The 19155-nt window shown below is 47.3% G+C and overlaps 1 protein-coding gene across 1 annotated transcript in view; it reads left to right on the forward strand.

The window, feature by feature from the left end:
* Nucleotides 1-19155, forward strand: part of DSCAM (DS cell adhesion molecule) — a 682487-nt gene that overhangs the window by 586056 nt on the left and 77276 nt on the right. Inside the window, exons 19-20 of the mRNA XM_076000082.1 lie at nt 2628-2783; nt 12519-12652. Coding sequence (XP_075856197.1) covers nt 2628-2783; nt 12519-12652 — 290 coding nt within the window. The remainder of the gene's footprint in view (nt 1-2627; nt 2784-12518; nt 12653-19155) is intronic.

The raw sequence follows: 19155 nt of genomic DNA on the forward strand, positions 1-19155 counted from the left end.
ATTGGTTAGTATATTTGATAGGGCAGGTTAAATATACAATATGTTGGTAAAATTTCTGAGTATTTTATCATACTCAAAAAATTAAATAATTTTTAAGGCCTGACAGAAACAGTTCACTTGAGGTTGCTAGGAAAATTGCACACTTTGAGAAGTCACCATTTTCATCTGAATCTTAGCTGCTTTTCATCTCTTCTGTCTTTCTTCATGACAAAAATGGTAGATTCTGGAGCGAAGCAACATTTTAGTGCCGAGAGTGTGCGGGGTGGTTGGGGGTTGCTTCAGAAGTTATTTCTACCCTTACTTTGTTTTCTGCCTTAAAATCCTTGGAAAATGAGGCATCATAAATAAATATATAAAACCATCTTGTTTTAGAAAGTTATGTAATGGCAAGAATATGATTTATACATTTATTCTTATATATTTGTTTCATTTTATTTTACTCAGACCTCAACTGAACACTATACTTTAATTCATATATATATATACACACACACACATACATATATATATATATATATATATATATATATTTTTTTTTTAAATAGCCCAAGCTAGATGATAGAAATCTATGTTTAAGCCACAGAGGAAAAAAAGAGCTAAAAAGAATGGGAAATGAAGCACACAGTTTTGTCTTCGGCTTTTTTCGTCATTTTCCTTTTATTTCTCCTACATCTGCTAATCACCCGGTATCTGTGGTCAGAAAAACTCCCCTCCTTCGGGGACACTGAGTCGTCCGCCTGGGAAGGTCTGGTTCTGGCGCTCGGGCAGTTTTAGAAATCTTTGGGGGATAGCTTTGAGTGGGGGTTTTGACTGCAACGCCGTTCACGTTTCCTGACAAATTACTTACTCGAAATGATACGAACCCCCAGATGAGTAAGCATCCAACGTTAGCTCTGATTGGTGTGTAGTTCAGCCATAGATTCAGTCCTCTTGCTTCCATCGTGGTGGCTGTCTTTAAGAAGGTCGGGGAGCACCACCTCGCCCTGTCCCTCTCCACCAGCCCCATCCTCCTCGGTGTGTCTGATTCCGAGCAGCATCGCGGGCGGGCACAGCTGCCGCCTGTGTTGTAACGGGGTCTCACTTGCTCTGTGCCCTTCTTAGAGATGAGGAGACAGACCTTACTCAGGCTCCCACAGCCAGCTCTGGGCACCCTGCCCCTGTGGGACCCTCCCCACAGCTGCATGTCCCCTGATTGTGTGTGTGTGTGTGTGTGTGTGTGTGTGTGTGTGTGTGTGTGTGTGTGTGATCTCTGACATACAAGGTAGAAGTCTCTAAATCTGCAAAGCTCTTGAGTTCTGTAGGCAAGCATGGCATGCCAGCTACCTTTGCTAAGGCAAGAGACAGCAGAGGGCTGGAGACGCTGACTGACAGCCCCACTGCTCTCTGCGTGTTCCAAAGGTGGCCTGTACTGCAGCCCACGGCCCCCCGGCCCTCAGCCTCACACGTTCTTGGGGTAACCGGCACGCTTGGGGTGCCCGGCGTTCCGCTGGCAGCCCTTTCCTGCAGGTGACAGTTCTCGAGCTCCCTCTCTGGCTCTGTGGGTGACTCATTTCAAACCCACCGCCAAACCCCCATGGAGGCACTTAACACATCATTTGTAAGTTTCCTCAAATTGCCATGTATAATATGACAGACATGAGAGTGCATAATGTTCCATCTTCGAATATTATTAGCTGATCCCACTGCAGAAAGTGAAGCGTTTTTAGCTATCGCCAAGTTTCTGACACATCGGCATGTCACTCCAGCAGGGACGCCGGGAGGAGTTCACGCCAGGTAAAAAGAGGGATTTGCTCAGCCTCTCGGCTTAGCACAAATGCGTTTTATTCTACTTTGAATGTTTTATTTTCCCAGCTTCATTGAGGTAGAATTGACAAATTAAAACTGTATTGCATTTAAGGCGTGCACCTTGTTTGGACAGGTTCATCCACTGTGAAACACCACAGTCAAGCTCGTTAACATATCCACCCCCTTGCATAACTACCTTCTTCTTTTTCACCCCAGAAGGATACAAAGTTTCAGTTATGCAAGATGGATAGGTTCTGAAGATCTAACATGCAAAGTGATGACGATAGTTAACAATACTGTTTTCTATACTTGAAATTTACTAAGAGGGTAGATATTTGAGGTTCAGATATTTGAGACCAAGTTAAGTACTTAAAAATACAAGTATGTTAGAGTTTGTGTTTTTTTTTTTTTTAAAAAAATAACTGACTTGCAGAAACCTGGTAATGAAGAGTGAGAGTGGATCTGCAGGGTGCGCGGCATGTGGTCCTAAGCCTGCTGGTGTCGGGTGCGAGGAGGGTGCCACGTAACCAGCCACGGAAGGCTTTCCCTGAGTGGTGGCCGTGGTGCTGGCCTTGGGTTTGAACACTTCACCTGGGAAGAATTGCCTTGTTTTCCCCACCAGTGTTCTCCCTGGTGTTCGGGGCAGTTCGGCGTGGACGGTCTTTTCCAAGTGGCCGCACAGCGTTGGTATCTCACAATGACTGTGCGCGGTCCTGTCTACCAATAGTGACTCCAGTGTCCGGCAGATGACGCCCCAGTGCCAGCCAGCTAGGACAGCGTGGGGAACTCGAGCATCGGCAGGCTGGGTAACGGGATGGTGTTTGCTTGTTCTTGTCCTCCAGAGCTGGGCGAGATTAAGAACGTCACCACCACGCAGCCCTCCCTGGAGCTGGACGGGCTGGAGAAATACACCAACTACAGCATTCAGGTGCTGGCCTTCACCCGCGCGGGAGATGGAGTCAGGAGCGAGCAGATCTTCACCCGGACCAAAGAGGATGGTGAGAAGTGGCGGGGCGCGGGGGGGAAGCTCTGCTCCCGCCTCAAACACCCAGGGACACACAGGCTCCTGCCCACATCCTTGGGATGACTCCATTGCAGAAAGGCTGGGTCAGGGGCACCTTGCGGCTCTCTTCGATTGGGCCCTTCTTGGCTTTGCTTGGGCAAACCTTTGTTGCCCTCCCAGAATATTCCAGTGCAATCCAGACTGTCAACTTCCTATGCTGCTTTTGTTTCCATATCCAATCCATTGTTTTCCTCTTCCCCTATAATTTTTCTTTCTTCTTTCTTTTTTCCTTTGTTTTTTACCCCAGAGCTGCAATGCTTGCCATACCTGTTTTGTATCCTGTTAGAATAATAATTTTGATGGCTCTTTAGCTTCTAGTGTAAGCTCTGATTGAATCCATCCTTCCACTTTGAAAATATTACTGGTCTGAATCCCATTATTCAGTGCCAATTTGAATCGCATTAGAGTGAGTCCTTGATTTGAGAGCTCTATGTTAATTTTTTAAAAATTTTTATAAGAATTCATGATGATTTAGTAAAATTTTAAATCACTGCTCATGGTTTCAGACCATTCATTCTTGTTGTTCCATACAGTTTGGATTTGGTTATGTAACTGTTACCCAAACCTACAAACACCAACAGCAAAGCTTTTGTATTATTTTAAAGGAGACCTTGAGGAGTCTTATCTAGGCCCATTTGAAGAACAGTTGAAGTCCTAATAAATAGTATAGCAGCAGTGAGAAAAGTAGCCTCCAGGTACCTTAAAAAAGGAAGGAGCAACTGATGTCAAATTGATCCCTCTGTAGAACCTTCCTAAAATGTTGCACAGTAGAGAGAGTGGTACATGAGACACCAGTGTACCTAAACACCGTGCCCACTTGCCTCTGCCACTTGCCCGGGCTCTGTTCCCCAGGACCCCGTCAGCGTGGGGTGGAAGAGCTCTTAGCCATTGCTCACTATCTCCCAAGTACTGGCAGGTGTTATGTCTGTGCTGCATCTTCCCACAACTACAGGATCAAAGATGCTATTGTTCCATCCCATACCTGTCCTGTGGATGCAAAGCTAAGGACACATGCTCCAAGGCCAGGACAGGATCTTCAGCCCTTCTGCCCCCTGAATCAGAGCTTGTCTGCAAGGCCCTGCCGCCCGGAGCAGTCCCTTCCTTCCTCCCAGGTGGAAGCTCCAGGTGGTGAGCATGATATGTTCACCACCTCTGTGGCCGTTTGTGTGTTACAGTGTATGCACACAAATCCATCCTCCTTTGCTTTAGTTTTTCTAGAACACACAGGTAGTTCTCCCTGGGAATGTGCAGGTGTCCGCCAGTTCTGCTCAAAGAAATTGAATTATTTAGGGAAATCTAAGGTGAAAATGTAATGCCATTAGAAAGTCACATATCAACAGGGATATCGACAAAGCTGAGTCCTAAGTGAAGACAGCCATAATCTAATTTATAAAAATGTAAATATTGATTTTAAAAAAGAAAACATTTTACCAATCTGGAGTAAGACGAAATTTCCTTATATGCTTTAGAGTAGGTATAACCAAAGTATAGAAAATACACTTAATTACAAAAAAATCATAATATTAAACATTGAAAGTAGAAACAGGACAAGGTTGTCTGTCATTGCCTATAGGTAAATAAAAATAAAGGATAAAAATAAAGACAGATGAAAATATCATTATTTGCAGATGGTATAACTTTGTTCACAGAATAAATTAAGCAGTAGAAAATTAACTGAAAAAGAAAATAACTAAGTAACTTAGGTAGATTTTTAAAACCTCACAAATAAATGTGGTGATATTATAGTGTATAATTTCCGATTAAACTGTACTAACTCAAAATAATATTCAGCAAAAAGAGGAAACTATATAAAAACCACAGAAACATTTAATTGGCAGAATAAACAAAGGAAAAAAAATGTAAATGATGAAGAGCTGTGTAAATGCTGGCTCTGCTGCCTGCTGCCCATGGGACTTTGGACACCTTACCTGATCTCTGAGCTGGACCATCCTTGTCTAAGTGGCTGTGACGATCACACTGCACAGAGTCAACGTGTAAAAGCCGAAGTGATGTGTGAACACACCTAGCTTGACCAGGTGGTACGATTCCACCTGGCGCTCAATGTTTGATTATTTTCTCTCCACTCCTTTGGAGCCGGGGTGGAATTATTCTGTTGCTTTGCTAAGCAATAGCGCAAATGTCACTGGAATCATCATTTAAAGAGCGAATTGATCAGCGATAAAAATTTTTACATTTGCGTTTTTCAGAAAGATGTACAGAAATCCAATAAGAAAGGAAGGCTCTCTCCATAGCTCCTTATTCATTGGCGATTTGGGATCAATTTTTAATTAATCCTCCAGTATTAGAAATCACAGAGTTCTATGTCGAATTTGACCTCAGAGTCCAAAGTCTAATTTGTCAAGGGATTAGTCTCTGCTTTTTTGTCCAGTGCTGATAACATATGGAGCTATGCTTGATTGTGAAGGACCCTGACTTATGTGCACGGTCACCCCAGGGAGCAGGTGACGAATTCCACTCGTGCTGGTGGCATGCAACAAAGAGTACGCAGAATTGGGTGTCAACATTTATTGAGAACAAATTGGTATTTTCAAGAAGAAGTGGAGCAGAGGTTGGGTGGAAGAAAAGAGAAAACAATGTAATAATGAGTTTATCTCCGAGATTCACAGGAAAAGTTCACTAATTTAGAAATGGTGAGGAACTGTGCCAGCCACTTCTGTAGGCTCAATAGCTAATATAAATAGGCATTTGGGCAGTTCATAGAATTAAATGCAATTTTTTATCTGGTTGAAAGAAGGGACGAAGTCTAATCATCAGAGAACAAATGCTTAATCAAATTAAGACCACAGATCCTCCGTATACTTCTAGAAGCTTTGCAATGTTGAAATTTAGGTTACACTGCCAACTTCAATTGAATTATAAAAATATGGATGGATTTCTAGTATTTAATAAAATGACAATTGCTAAAAGTTATGAAGTTCTTCCTTACTAAGGCACTCTTTTAGGCATAGGCTGAAGTTTTGGTATTTTTAATGTTCTTGGAAGTAAAAAATGATTAATACACTAACAACAAACGTTTGATTTGAGTCCTCCATGCCAGACACATTTCTTACAGTAGTCTTTCTAACCTCAAGAGACCTAAAGTTTTAAATTACATTATCAGGTCACTGGTCATCCTACAAAGGGAAATTTTATAATTAATAAAAGACAAAAAGTTTGTTTTCATAAGAGATTATTTGCAATAGAACTGAGTGTTTAGAGAACAGGTCTCCTGTGCTTTAAGTAGTTTCTCAGCTTCTACCTAAGGATTCTTGTGCTCGTAGACATATTCTCAGGTCCATGAACATAGTCTCAGATCCATAAAAACCATCTCAGATTCATGGATATATTCTCTGGATCTGTGAGAATTGCTCAAGTTTCAGGTTCTCTTCCCACGACTACTCAATCAATGAGAGCTTGTAGCTCTATTATTGCCGAAAGAACAGGAGAGATGATTTGGTGATTTGGCTTTCTGTTTTTATGAGTGCAAGACAACTCATTTTGACTTCTAAAACATTTGTAAAATCCTAATACCATTTTTTTTCACTGATATTAGAATCTGAGCAAAGCCATAGGGAAAGAGGACACAAACAAAATGCAATCTGTTGATTTTCCAGTTGTTATTTTCATTCTGCGGGCACAGGATAGTTTCAGCCTTGATCCCTTTATGCAAAAGTAAATGTTGCATATGTATAAATAGAGATAGTTGTGTTTGAGCTCAAATATTTTCTGAGCACATCACTGATGCACATGACTCTGGAGGCACATGTGGGAAGGTGGCCAGCAGGTGTAATGTGTAACCTCTGTTCTCTCATCAGTCAGCAATCTCTTTGGCAGGAGATCTGAAAGTAGAGCCAAGAGGGAGCAAAAAAGTAAACAAATACCAGGATATCTCTGAATCCTCTGGCCACCCACACCTTTCACCATATATGTATATCCCCTTGAAGGCATAAATAGCCTGTACCTGTGTGTGAGTGCTCAGGTGATCATGTGACCATGCCTTGGTAGACCTTAAAGATGATGGATTGTGTGTGTGTGTGTTTGCACAACCACCAGCAGTGCTGGCCCTCGATAGACACCCAAGGCATCGTGCACCATGGGAGGCCTGCTCTGGATGCCAGGGTCATACTTGCCCCATGCCGTAGCACGTATACCAGCAACCGAGCAGAGCTTCTGTCCATCCTGGAAGAGATTCTACCAAGTGGCTTTCAAAAATAAAAATCCCTCTGTTGCAGTGGTTCTCAAACTAGGCTCCTATAGTACCCAAGGGTTCCTGAGCAGGGCTCAGAGGTGAGTGAGAGGTCCAGCGGGTGACCCCATCTTCACCCCTGGCCCCACTTTAAGAAGAGCCACCCCCACTTCCACAGGGGTTAGGTACTGGTTTCCTGGCATGCTATTTTGGCTAAAGGTTCTGTCTATTTAGAAGCATGTTTGGAAACCACCGCCCTAGTGAGAACAAAAGCCAAAAATATTGTGGACATGGGAGGAGAAAAGGGACGTGTGTGCATTGCCTGGCGAGATGACGGCTGTGAATGTGCATGTGTCCCTCCAAGATATGGCATCTGTGAGGAGGCCACTGTGGAATGTGGGGCTCCTGTGGACGTGGTTACCATGGTAACCCTGTGTATACACACACACACACACCCCTGCCTGTGGCTCATCCCCAAGACCAGAAAAACAATGATGAAAAAACGGAGCCACCTGCAGGGCCCGTGCGGGTGTCCGGACTGCTGTCTGACTGCTGTACTTCAGACCCAGCAGTGCTCTTTCAGAACGCTGGCTTTGGTGTGTCACATCAAGATACGTTGTTACTCGAGGGCTTACCCGCCTGTATTCATTTTCTACGCTGTGCAGCAAATCACCGAGACCTTGTTAGCACCTTGCGACAACACCAGTGTGTTACACCATCTCCGTGGTCAGGAGTCCAGGCCTGGCTCGCCTGCGCCCCCTGCCCGGGGCCCCACAGGTGACATCAGGGCGAGGGCTGGGGCTGCGGCTCCGTCTGGGGTTGGGGTCCTCCCCCATGCTCCCCAGTGATGGCTGGGAGTGTTTTGTGGTAGCGAGGCCGACGTCATCGGCTCCCAGGGGCGGCCCGCCGCTCCTGCCACGTGACTCCCCCACAGCCTGGCCAGCGGGACAGTGTCTCTACAGCTTCCAGCCTCTCTCTGACTTCTTCTGTCCCTGACCTCCAGCTCCTTTAAGGGGCTCGGCACGTTAGATCAGGCCCTGCCGGGAAACCATCCCTTCCAGGAACCTAAATTCAAGTGAATCGGACCTTGACTGTATCCGCAGAATCCCTTCACCTTTGCCACGTCACGTGACCGGCTCGTGGGCGTGATCCATCCATCATAGTAAGGGCTACTGCCCCCACTCGAGGGGAAGAATTACCCAGGCATGCACACCACAGGGCGAGGGTGTTGGGGACCGTCTTAGAACTCTGCCTGCCACACTGTGCCTGGTGGAATCATTTGCCCGCTCATTCAGAAAACCCGTGTTAAAGATTTAGTATGTTCTCGGCCCGGCGCGGTGGCTCATGCTAGTTAGTGTAATCCTGGCACTCTGGGAGGCCGAGGCGGGCGGATTGCTCGAGGTCAGGAGTTCAAAACCAGCCTGAGCAAGGGTGAGACCCCATGCCTACTATAAATAGAAATAAATTAATTGGCCAACTAATATGTAGAGAAAAAATCAGCCGGGCATGGTGGTGCATGCCTGTAGTCCCAGCTACTGGGGAGGCTGAGGCAGGAGGATCGCTTGAGCCCAGGAGTTTGAGGTTGCTGTGAGCTAGGCTGACGCCACGGCACTCACTCTAGCCTGGGCAACAAAGTGAGACTCTGTCTCAAAAACAAAAAAAAAAAGACTTAGTATTTTCCAGACCCTGGCCCAGCCACGGGAGACATGGCAGAGAACAGGATGGGCGTGGCAGGCCTGCAGGCTGGTGGGGGAGACAGACATTGGCAGATTAGTCCTGAGTAGATTATGATGAGTACAATGACAGAGAAGAGTCTTGAGAGAGAACTTGAGAGCCCTCACTTAATCTAGGCTGGTGATCAAGGAAGACTTCCTGGAGGAAGTGATTATTTAGTAGAACCTGAGAGATGAGTGAGAGTTGCCAGGGAAAAGGTGGAGGGTGGGAAAATATTCCAGACAGAGGGATCCCAAGGCCCTAGATCAGGGGTCCTCAAACTTTTTAAACAGGGGGCCAGCTCACTGTCCCTCAGACTGTTGGAGAGTGCGCACTGTGAGCCCGGGACGAGTCGGCTGCTAAGCAGGACAGGCAGTGGCGGCAAAAACACCCGGCGTGCCAGATAAATGTCCAAGCGGGTGGCATGTGGCCCGTGGGCCGTAGTTTGAGGATGCCTGCCCTACATCATCATGTGCAAAGGTCCTGCGGGGTAGAAGCAGACCCCTCTCAGGGACCTTAAAAGGAGCCCAGTGGTGGGAGAAAATCCGTCCCAGGCAGACCATCCTGTTCCATTTCTGACCTCTGCAACTCTAAATATCAGATGCTTATCATCCTACGTTGAGTCACAGAGTAAGGGCTTGCACCTTTTATAATCTGAGGAGATAATGATGGTTATTAGAGATGACAGCTAGAATTCATTTAGTGCTTACTGTATACAGAGCCCCAAATAAATTATTTCATGAATTATCTTTTATGAGCCTAACAAAATAATCATAAGTAAGTATAATTATTTGTTCCGGCTTCATAGAGGAGGAAACTAAGTTTTATTAGAGAAGTTAATTAACTCACCCAGGATGTAGAACTAAGGGGTAGAGCTGGCAAAACCCAGGGGGGAGGCTCCAGTGCTCAGACCTTTAACCATTATGGCGTAATCCAAACCAGAACTCAAGTTTTAAATTCTAGCTTTGAAATGATAGGTTTCATAATCCAGAAAACTGTTCCAGAATAACTATTTGCTAAAAGTTTCTCTATTATTAATTATTCAAAATTCTAGTAATCATACAAAGAAAGATTGCTCAAAATAGGTCATAAATCCATGGGTGAGGATCCAATGGGGGTCTAGACGGTTCCGTCCACAAAGGGCCTACAGCAAGGAATCCCTGAACCTGACAGTGACCAAGACATGCCTTAAACACTGTATTTTAACTTAAAACACATGAATATGTATTTATGCTCTAATCATTCTCAAGTCAAATGATCCGGGATCATTCCTTTAGCTTTGGGGTGAAGAGAGTAGAGTTCTGAGCCATCTTTTATCCCATGATCTGTATTCATCTTGAATCATCTGCCATTTCCAGCATTTCTTGAAAGTAGAGTAAGAGCATTTGCCAACAATCTATTTGCTAATGAAAACCAGGACAATGTCTTGATTTTTTCTATCTGTTGCATTCTTCTCAGTGGTCTTGACCAAAAGTAGATGAGCCAACAACCAATCTTCCTTCCTTCCTTCCTTCCTTCCTTCCTTCCTTCCTTCCTTCCTTCCTTCCTTCCTTCCTTTTTTCCTCCCTCCCTTTTTTCCTCCCTCCCTCCTTCCCTCCCTCCCTCCCTCCCTCCCTCCCTCCCTCCCTCCCTCCCTCCCTTCCTTCCTTCCTTCCTTCCTTCCTTCCTTCCTTCCTTCCTTCCTTCCTTCCTTCCTTCCTTCTCTTCCTCTCTGCCTTTCTTCCTTCTCTTCCTCTCTGCCTTTCTTCTTTTTCTTTCTTTTTAACTTGCCTTCAATGAAGCCCTTCCAAAGAAGTTCCATTAACTGTCATAGAAACAGTTTTCTTTTATACTCATATGTCATTGGTTTAGATAATGAATTGACTGCCCACATTACCACGACAGGTGTCATTGTCACAAACGGGTTGGAAACAAACACAGCTGACTCCCCTTTTAGCAGCCACTCAACTGGTGGTTGCTGAAGTCCGTGGTCTCTTAGGCGGAAGCCGGCCAGAGGCAGTGTCCAGCACGGTGGACAGCAGCCCGGTGGCGTGCTTGGCAGCGGGAATGGAGAGTGCTGGCCACTGCAGCGTCTGTTAGGAGGAAAACATCCTGCGAATGCTCACTCCGCCTTTGGTGTTCTGCCCTCGTGGCTCTGAACCAGGTGGTGGACGCCTTGATACTGCCCTCGCCTGTAGGAAACCTAAGCACAAATGCCCAGGACAACTGAGCTTTGTTCCCTAGGGAGTTACTAACCCAGGCTTTGTCACTTTTATGTGCTCCCTTTTGTAGCCATTCTGTTGCCAGTGGGACTTGTCAAGCACTGACACCAAGACTGTATGTTTCGAATGGTGACTGTGAGGAGGGCAGGGTTCTGAGCCATCTTTCGTCCCACGAACTGTATTCGTCGTGCATCATCTGCCATCCCCAGCATTTCTTGAAAGTAGAGTGAGGGCATTTGCCAACAATCTGTTTGCCAATGCAAAGCAGGGCTGTGTCTTGATTTTTTTCCACGTGTTGCCTTCTTCTTGGTGGTCCTGACAACCGACCCCAGTCGGTTCTCGGCAGAGTCGTTGGTGTGGCTCAGACTTTGAAGAGTCGAGGTGACAATTGTTGTGAGATACACATTCAACTCCAAAATACTTACCGATCACTTCCATTGTCGTCAGAGTAGTGAGACACTCACGGACTTCCTCGGGGACTTAGGTGGGTCTGGATTTCCAGGCCTCCATCAAGGCGGGAGCGGCCCTCCACGAGGATAGTTAGACCAGGCGGGAGCAAAGCGAGAGCCACGAGCCTCCCCTCGTTGGCAGACCTGACGTTCTCTCCTCCCCTGGGTCTCGCCCACCCTCTTCGACCTGAAAACAAAGGAATGGGAGGCGGGGGACGTGCATCCACTTTCACTCCCAAATTATGCTTAACATTGTCGCCGCAGTGTTCCGCTTTCCAGGATGGTTTACCGGGGAGAGTTTGTCACATGCACGGCCTGAGAATCCCTGGCACTGAAGTCCATACTCATTAACTGCATGCCCACGCCTCTCCTGAGCCCAGAGAGGTGCTGTCACCAAGAGTTTGGGGAGGGCAGGGTCTGACGGCTCTCAGGCCTCTCTGGCCATCCCCTGTTCATTCAAAGCCAAAAGCTGTAGCAGAGGTAAGAGTGACCCAGCAGGGAAACTCTGCAGCTGTTCAGAGGCAGGGCATCACCAGGGACTCAGAGGGGTAGGGAAGCTCCCAGGAAAACAGGGACTGGACCCGAGTGTCTTAGTTCTTAGGGCCACCCTACCAAGGTGCTACAGACTGGGTGACGCCAACACCCGGACCACGCCAACGTCCCAGAGTCCCGGAGGCCAGAAGTCCAACATCAAGGTGTCTACAGGGTTGGTCCCTCCCGAGAGCTCAGAGGGGAGGGTCTGTCCCAGGCTGCTCCTGCTGGCTTGTCAGTGGCCGTCTTGTCACTGTGTCTCCATGCCCAGGTCATCTTCCCTCCACGCTTGTCTGTCTGTGTCCAAACTGCCCCTTTGTATTAGGACACCAGTCCTACTGGATTAGGGCCACCCCTAATCACCACCAGTGACCTCCTTTTAACTCCATTACCCTCTGTGAAGCCCCTGTCTCCAAATAAGGTCACATTCTGGGGTGCTGGGGGTCAGGACTCGGACATATGGATTTGGGGGACCCAGCGGAGCCCACGACCTGCTCCTTGAGGAGCCGACTGGCCACGCGGGAGTGTGTGTGGGTGCTGGGGGGCGTGGGCCTCCCTCCCCGCCGTGACTAAACTCGCGGCTCTTCCAGTTCCAGGTCCGCCCGCGGGCGTCAAGGCAGCCGCAGCCTCCGCCTCCATGGTCTTCGTGTCCTGGCTGCCCCCGCTCAAGCTGAACGGCGTCATCCGGAAGTACACTGTGTTCTGCTCCCACCCCTACCCCACAGTAAGTTGGTAAATAACCAAGTGCCTTTCACGAATTCTCCAGAAGCAGCTGCAGGGGCTGGCTGGGGACAGTCTTGCTCCTTTGTTTCCCACCTCCTTGGGGCTCGCCAGCGGTGTGGTTTCGCCTCTGCTGTCTCCGCATGCAAAGCGAAGCCCTCATTTACCCCCGTGGGAAGGCACACTCTGTCCGGAGTCACTAGAAGGGACAGGGATGTCGGTTGTCGGCGTCGAGAACTGTGGTTTGTTTGGCAGCGCTCCCACCGAACTGCCGGCAGGCTCGTCACAGCCAGAGCCCAGAGGCCTTAATTGTGCCTTAACTGATACTCGGTGGACAACACCTATTGATTTGCCTGTTGGACTCGTCACCAAACGCAGTTCCTCCCCCTGCCCTCCCTCCCCTTTCCCGCGTCCCACACGGGCACACGGCAGCAGGCAGGCGCCCCTGTTGTGAGAAATGAGGGGCCCTAGTGCATTTCTGTGACCCTAACAGTGCCGCCCCTCAGCTCACTGGGAAGGGATCGAACGTGAGAGCATCCGCTGTTTCAGAGTGTGGTGCTCGCCACCGTCCGCGTTGTCGCCGCCGAAGGGTAATTATAAAGCTAGGCGGTGGTTTCCGAAACCAGGGGCAAAAGCATATCACAAAGGGAAATCTCAGGGAAAGGAAATCATTAAAGTGGCACGTCAAAGTGGATGACGCCTTCGTAGAAGTTGCGTGACGTTTTCTGAGGCAGGCGCTGGGTCTGGTTCATCTCCGTGTCCCCTGGCGTCTGGCATGGAACTCGACACAGGTGGTCACTCTGTAAACGTTTGTGGAGTGAATGCACAAGCTAACTATGTTGCTATTGTAAAAGACACATCACATAAAACTTATCAACCTGGCTATTTTCAAATGCCCAGTTTGGTGGCCTCAAGTGCATTCACATCTTTGTGGGACCGTCACCACCATGAACCACTCCAGAACTCTTTACAAAACTGAGACTCTGTCCCCGTTAAACAGCAACTCCCCATTCCCCCTGCCCAGCCCCCGGCGACCACCGTTCTCCTTTCTGTCTCCATGCATTCGGCCACTCCAGGGACCCCACGTACGTGGGACCGCACACCACTTGTTCCCTAGCGACACGCTTGTTTCACGGAGCACACGGTGCTCGTCCGTGTTGCGACGTGGGTCACAATCTCCTTCCTTTTGAAAGCCGAACAATATTCCTGAACTAATTTATTAGTTAATCTTTTCATTAAAGCGGTACACTTCTCCAAGTCCAGGGTCTGTGGGGGCCCCCAAGGCCTGGCGTGCCCCGACAGGGCGTGTGCGTGGCGAGGGCCGTGTGTGGCTCTCGTGGGTCCAGCCCTCTGCTGCAAGACTCAAGTTGCGTCCTCCGCTGCGTGCTAGCCCGCATGTCAGCAGCGGTGCCGCTGCCTCTCGAGTGCAGATTGAAGTGTAAAATGGTCAGAGCTGGCTTCTAGAAGGTTGGTGTAGGGTCCTGATTTGATACCAGATATGCTGTTGATTCCTACCTGCTGAATCCTGCCTTCCACGCCCAGGGGTGCAAAGCAGTGTAGACACAGCAAGAAAATACGGCAGTCCTCTGAGGACCCCTGGGTGCAGGTTGTGAGTCCCTCATTAGCCCCGACACGTCCCCACACTTACCCAAGGGAGACGGAATTATCGCTGATGCAAAGAGCGCTCCTTTCCCACTAGCGTCTGAAGGGCTTCTTTATGTCTAGTCATCTATTCACTCATCTCCTCGCCGGGGAGCTCACACTCGTTATTTTGACTTTATCAAGCTGGCAGGGAACAGGGAACAGGGAACAGCAGCGGCTCACTCTCATCTCGGCCTCCCAATCCAGTCTTTATCTCTGAACTAAAAATCCCCACCTGGCTTACTTGAAGTCAGTCCTTAGTGACTGATGCTTACATGAGAAAAGGCCCATTTGGAGACGCCGAGTCCGGGGCCCTGCCTGAGGATGACACGCAGTGAAACAGGGACAGTCACAGATCCCGAGAAAGAATCAAACAGGCTGGAAGATGGAGCGGAACCCTCCTCCCAGGGAGCCCCTCTGTCTCTGCACACACAGCACAGTGGGGTCTGACCCACCAGCACCTCCCCAAAACACGCTGTCGAAAGTGGCATTAATGAGATCAAACCAGCCAGAAAAGGTGAGAAGTAATAGAGCTTCTAGCCAGGTGTTTCTGTGTTGCCATTAGACCCCATTAAAAAATGCTGCAGATGGAGAAATATTATAGTCACAGGAGCCCGTGGTCTTCTACGCCATTTACTGGGTTTTGCGAGGAGAGCCCAGCCCTAATGTGAAGTCTCCTCGAATCCGTTGTATCCCATCTCTGTAGACACATCCCTGCTCCTCTATTTCAAACGCACTTTAAGACCCCCAGACCTATTTTTTTACATAAAACAATACCGTTATGAGTCAAGGTCAGAGAGAATAAATATCTTCCTCTTCAGAGGTGAGCACGTGTAAATCCCACATGTTATTCCATTTTAATATGGAATGAACAGGAAACTATAAGTTACTGGAAAGGGAGATTCGGTTTTCATCCTTAGTTTCTGTGATTTAATTTCCCGTTTTCTGCGGCTCCTGCGTCTCTGCCTATGCGTCCGAATGAACGCCAGGGGGCAGCCCGAGCTCTGTGCATGCTCCTCGTTTGCAAAGCTGATTTTTTTTTCCCCCCTTTGAAATGACTTCATAGTGGAATGTAGAACATGGGAGGATAAATCAGGACACGCTATGCCCTGCTATTTGATCTTCTTTCTAGGACTCCCTCGGCTAACCCCGCCAATGCCAGGATCCCCCAATTCCTCTGCCTTCCTTGCAAAAGGACCTTGTTAAAGGGCAAAAGCTTTTTTCTCTAACGTGTAAGGTATGCTGTCTCATAATAGGTGTTAATTCCACAGTGTTATCTCAGTTCAGCTCAGTAAAAAGGCATTAGATGTGAAACTTTCTTTGGGAACAGACAAGTTAAATCGATTGAGAATGAACCCGGAGAGGGTGGTTTGAAGACGGTGTTGAGTAGACACTCCTCTCACCACGAGGGTCCTGCACGTGCCAGGAGACGCCGGCCTCCCCGATCAGAGATTCCAACAGCAAAATCTCAGACTTCATTTGATGCAGAATCTCGTCCACATAAATTGTGGGTTCTGGCTATTAATGTTAACGTATAATGATTTGAGCTATCAGTTCATGAACTATTATAAGCAATGAAAATCCAATGCATGAGATAACTTGTTAAGATCCCAGGCAGAAGGTGGTTAAGCTGCATTTTCTTTCTGACACTTCTCTGTACGTAAAAGCATCCTGTGGAAAACTACGCGCATGCACACACGCACATTGAATAAGCACTAGGATACAGAAATTATCTGCTTCACAATGCTAAGCTCATTTACACGGAGCTTAGAAATGCAAAATCAGGTAGTGCAGACTTCTCATTAATGAAGAATAAGAACCAGAAGGCATAAACATAGTCATAGCAATATGCTGTGATCTGCATGTTATCCAGTTTTCGCACATAGTAGGTGTTCAATAAACGTTGCAGTGTGAGCAAATGAGAACGTAGCAGAACCATTCTTATCTAGAAGATGACTTTGGGCAGCTAAACTCTCTACAGTGTAGCCCACAACTTGGAATAAAGCAAGTCTCTGTGAAGACAGGAAGGTCCCAGGCAGCAGGTGTGTGTTTACCTCCCAGCCTGCCCCGGACCCTTCTGACAAAGCCGTGGAGGATGGGGGGGTGGGGGGAGTGGGCGGCTTCAGGGCACCAGAAGTGTTCGGGAATCTCAAGAAGCAAACAAGAGCTATGACATGGAACGGGGCAAGTAGCGCCTGACTTGGGCATTTGTATTTATAATAATATTCATCACGAGGTCCATGTCCCTCTCTCAGAAGTCACCATGGACCTCAGGCTGTAAAATTCCTTTACCTCTTCTCAGTGCCCTCCCTATGTTGTTTAGTTTCAGCATAGCACACCGTTCACAGGCATTTGCCTTTAAAATCCTTCCTTTCTTGGCTCCCATTGTCCTCTTGTTCATTCGCCTCTGTGGTCCCCTCCCCCTCTGCTCTCAGCCTTACGTGCAGGCACTTCCAGGACTCTTCCCTTATCCTCTACTCAAATTCTTTACTATCTCCATGAGCCCTTGATGCTATCCTCATAACGTAACTGTCATCTGAAGTTCAGGGGTCCAATTTTTTTCTGTCTGACTCTGACAATCTGAGCTCTGCTCCATAGCTCCGTGGCATCTTCCCTCCAGGAAGAACCCGAGCAGGTTTTATGAAAGAGGGAAAGAAATCCCCAAAGGGTTCCAAGTGGCATCAAATGCTCCAGCACAAATCATTGACCCGATTTGTCTCGTGACTTCACTCAGCCACAAAGGAACCGGGAAGTACCGTACGAGCATCCACCCAGAAGTTCTAGGGAGGGAAGAAAATGCCACAAGTTGTCACCCTTCTGTGCAGTGTGGAGAGGGACACAGCAGTGGTGTGTGCAGCATGACACAGGAGCGCTGGCTCGGGGCTGCTGCAACGTGGGGCCAGAGACGGCTTCCCGGGACACATTTGTAGCCCTGGCTTGCAGGAGGAGAAGAATTGCACCTGGAGAATCAGGGGCAGGAAGGCATATGTTGATGAGAGGAAATCTGCAAAGGGACGTCGTGTCGTGGGGATTCTCTCTGTGCAGCATCTTCTTAGTCCTCTGCTTTGCTTTCACGCCAACTGCCATTGCCTCGGTCCCGGTCCTTACCTGGGGATCCGAAACTGAGAAGTTTTCCACTGCCAGGCTCAAGGTCCAGCCCATTGTCCACATCCCTGTTGCAATTATTCTTTATGGCTCTGAATCTGAGTATGGTATTCTGTTGCATGAATTTCTTGGACGACTGCTCACTTTTTACCTAAAAACATTCAAAATTCTCAATCTGACCTATGTAGATTCCACAATCCAGCTCTAACTCCTGTCCAGTTTCATAGTCTACTGACCTTCCTCCATCCAATATCTCAGCCACACTGTGCCATGCGTGTGTGTGTGCATGTGTGCACGTGTGTTTTTGTGCATACTATTCAAAGATGCTACACTTTTATTCTACTTGTTTCGAGCACTGGCTACTTTCTAGCCACTATGCACTAAATGTTTCATACTTCTGGTTTTCAAACTTGTGTTACCACGACCCACGATAGGAGATATATGTTATGATCACAATCCAGTGCGCACACAACAAAAGCTATGTGAGCAAAACTTACACTAACTACATACACATGATGCTCTCTGGTATTTTCTGTTGCATGGATTATTTTTTTCTATTCTATTTTAATTCACTTTTTAAAATGATTGTCATGTTCTACTAAATTACTTCTAGGAGGCGCATTTCAAAAACTACTGCTTTGCATCAGTTAATTCTGATGACTACCGTATGCAGGAGGTGCTGTTACAGTCACCTGCATTTTACTGGTACTGAAGTGGAGACTGCACAGTCTGGCCAGAGCCGTGCAGCTCAGCAAGGGGAAGACGGGGTCTGCAGCCCACTGGGGGCTGAGTTCAGAGTCCAGGCCCTTCACCCTGCTTGCCTACCACCTTCCCTGGGGAGCCGCCCCATCCCACCCCAGTGGTCCACATCATCGATTTTCAACCTCGCTTTGTCTTACCCATAATATTTTGCGGTGGTCATTAGACATGGGGATGGTTTGGCCTCCCAGTGGCCTATCAGTTTCCTGAGTGCAGAAACCATGCTCAGTGGCTGTCAGGAATTCACAAAACCTGGTGTTACGGTGAAGTAGTGGCTGTTCAGCAAATGTTGCGTTGAGTTAAATTTTACGGATTCTGGCAGTGAGTCAGCCAAAAGAGGTTCAGTTGTATAATGAAGCTGCTGCTTAATAAGGCAAGAAAGTGTGTTATATACTTTGGGATGCTTTGTGTCCCAGAAGGATTTAGATCACATGTCTGTGCTTTTAAATCACTGACATGGAAATCATTTTTCCATAATTCTATCTAAATGCCCTAAAGGTGGATCTCCTTTTTTTTTTTTTTCCATAATGGCAAATCTGAAAATTATAGAGATACCACAGGTTGGCTTAAGAATAGACAATCATGTTCCACTTACACGCATGTAATTAATTACGTTCAATATTTCTGTGGGAAAGTCTCCAAACAATAAATGCAGGTGTGGATGCGGAGAGAGAGGAACACTCCTACACTGCTGGTGGGACTGCAAACTAGTTCAACCTCTGTGGAAAGCAATATGGAGATACCTTAAAGCGATACAAGTGGATCTACCATTTGATCCAGCAATCCCATTGCTGGGCATCTACCCAAATGATCCAGTGACACTCTACAAAAAAGACACCTGCACTCGAATGTTTATAGCAGCACAATTCATAATCGCAAGGCTGTGGAAACAGCCCAAGTGCCCATCAATCCAAGAATGGATTAATAAAATGTGGTATATGTATACCATGGAGTACTATTCAGCTCTAAGAAACAACGGTGATATAGCACATCTTATACTTT

This window comes from Microcebus murinus, chromosome 1 (genome assembly GCF_040939455.1).
Source record: "Microcebus murinus isolate Inina chromosome 1, M.murinus_Inina_mat1.0, whole genome shotgun sequence".
Classification (NCBI taxonomy): Eukaryota; Metazoa; Chordata; class Mammalia; order Primates; family Cheirogaleidae; genus Microcebus; species Microcebus murinus.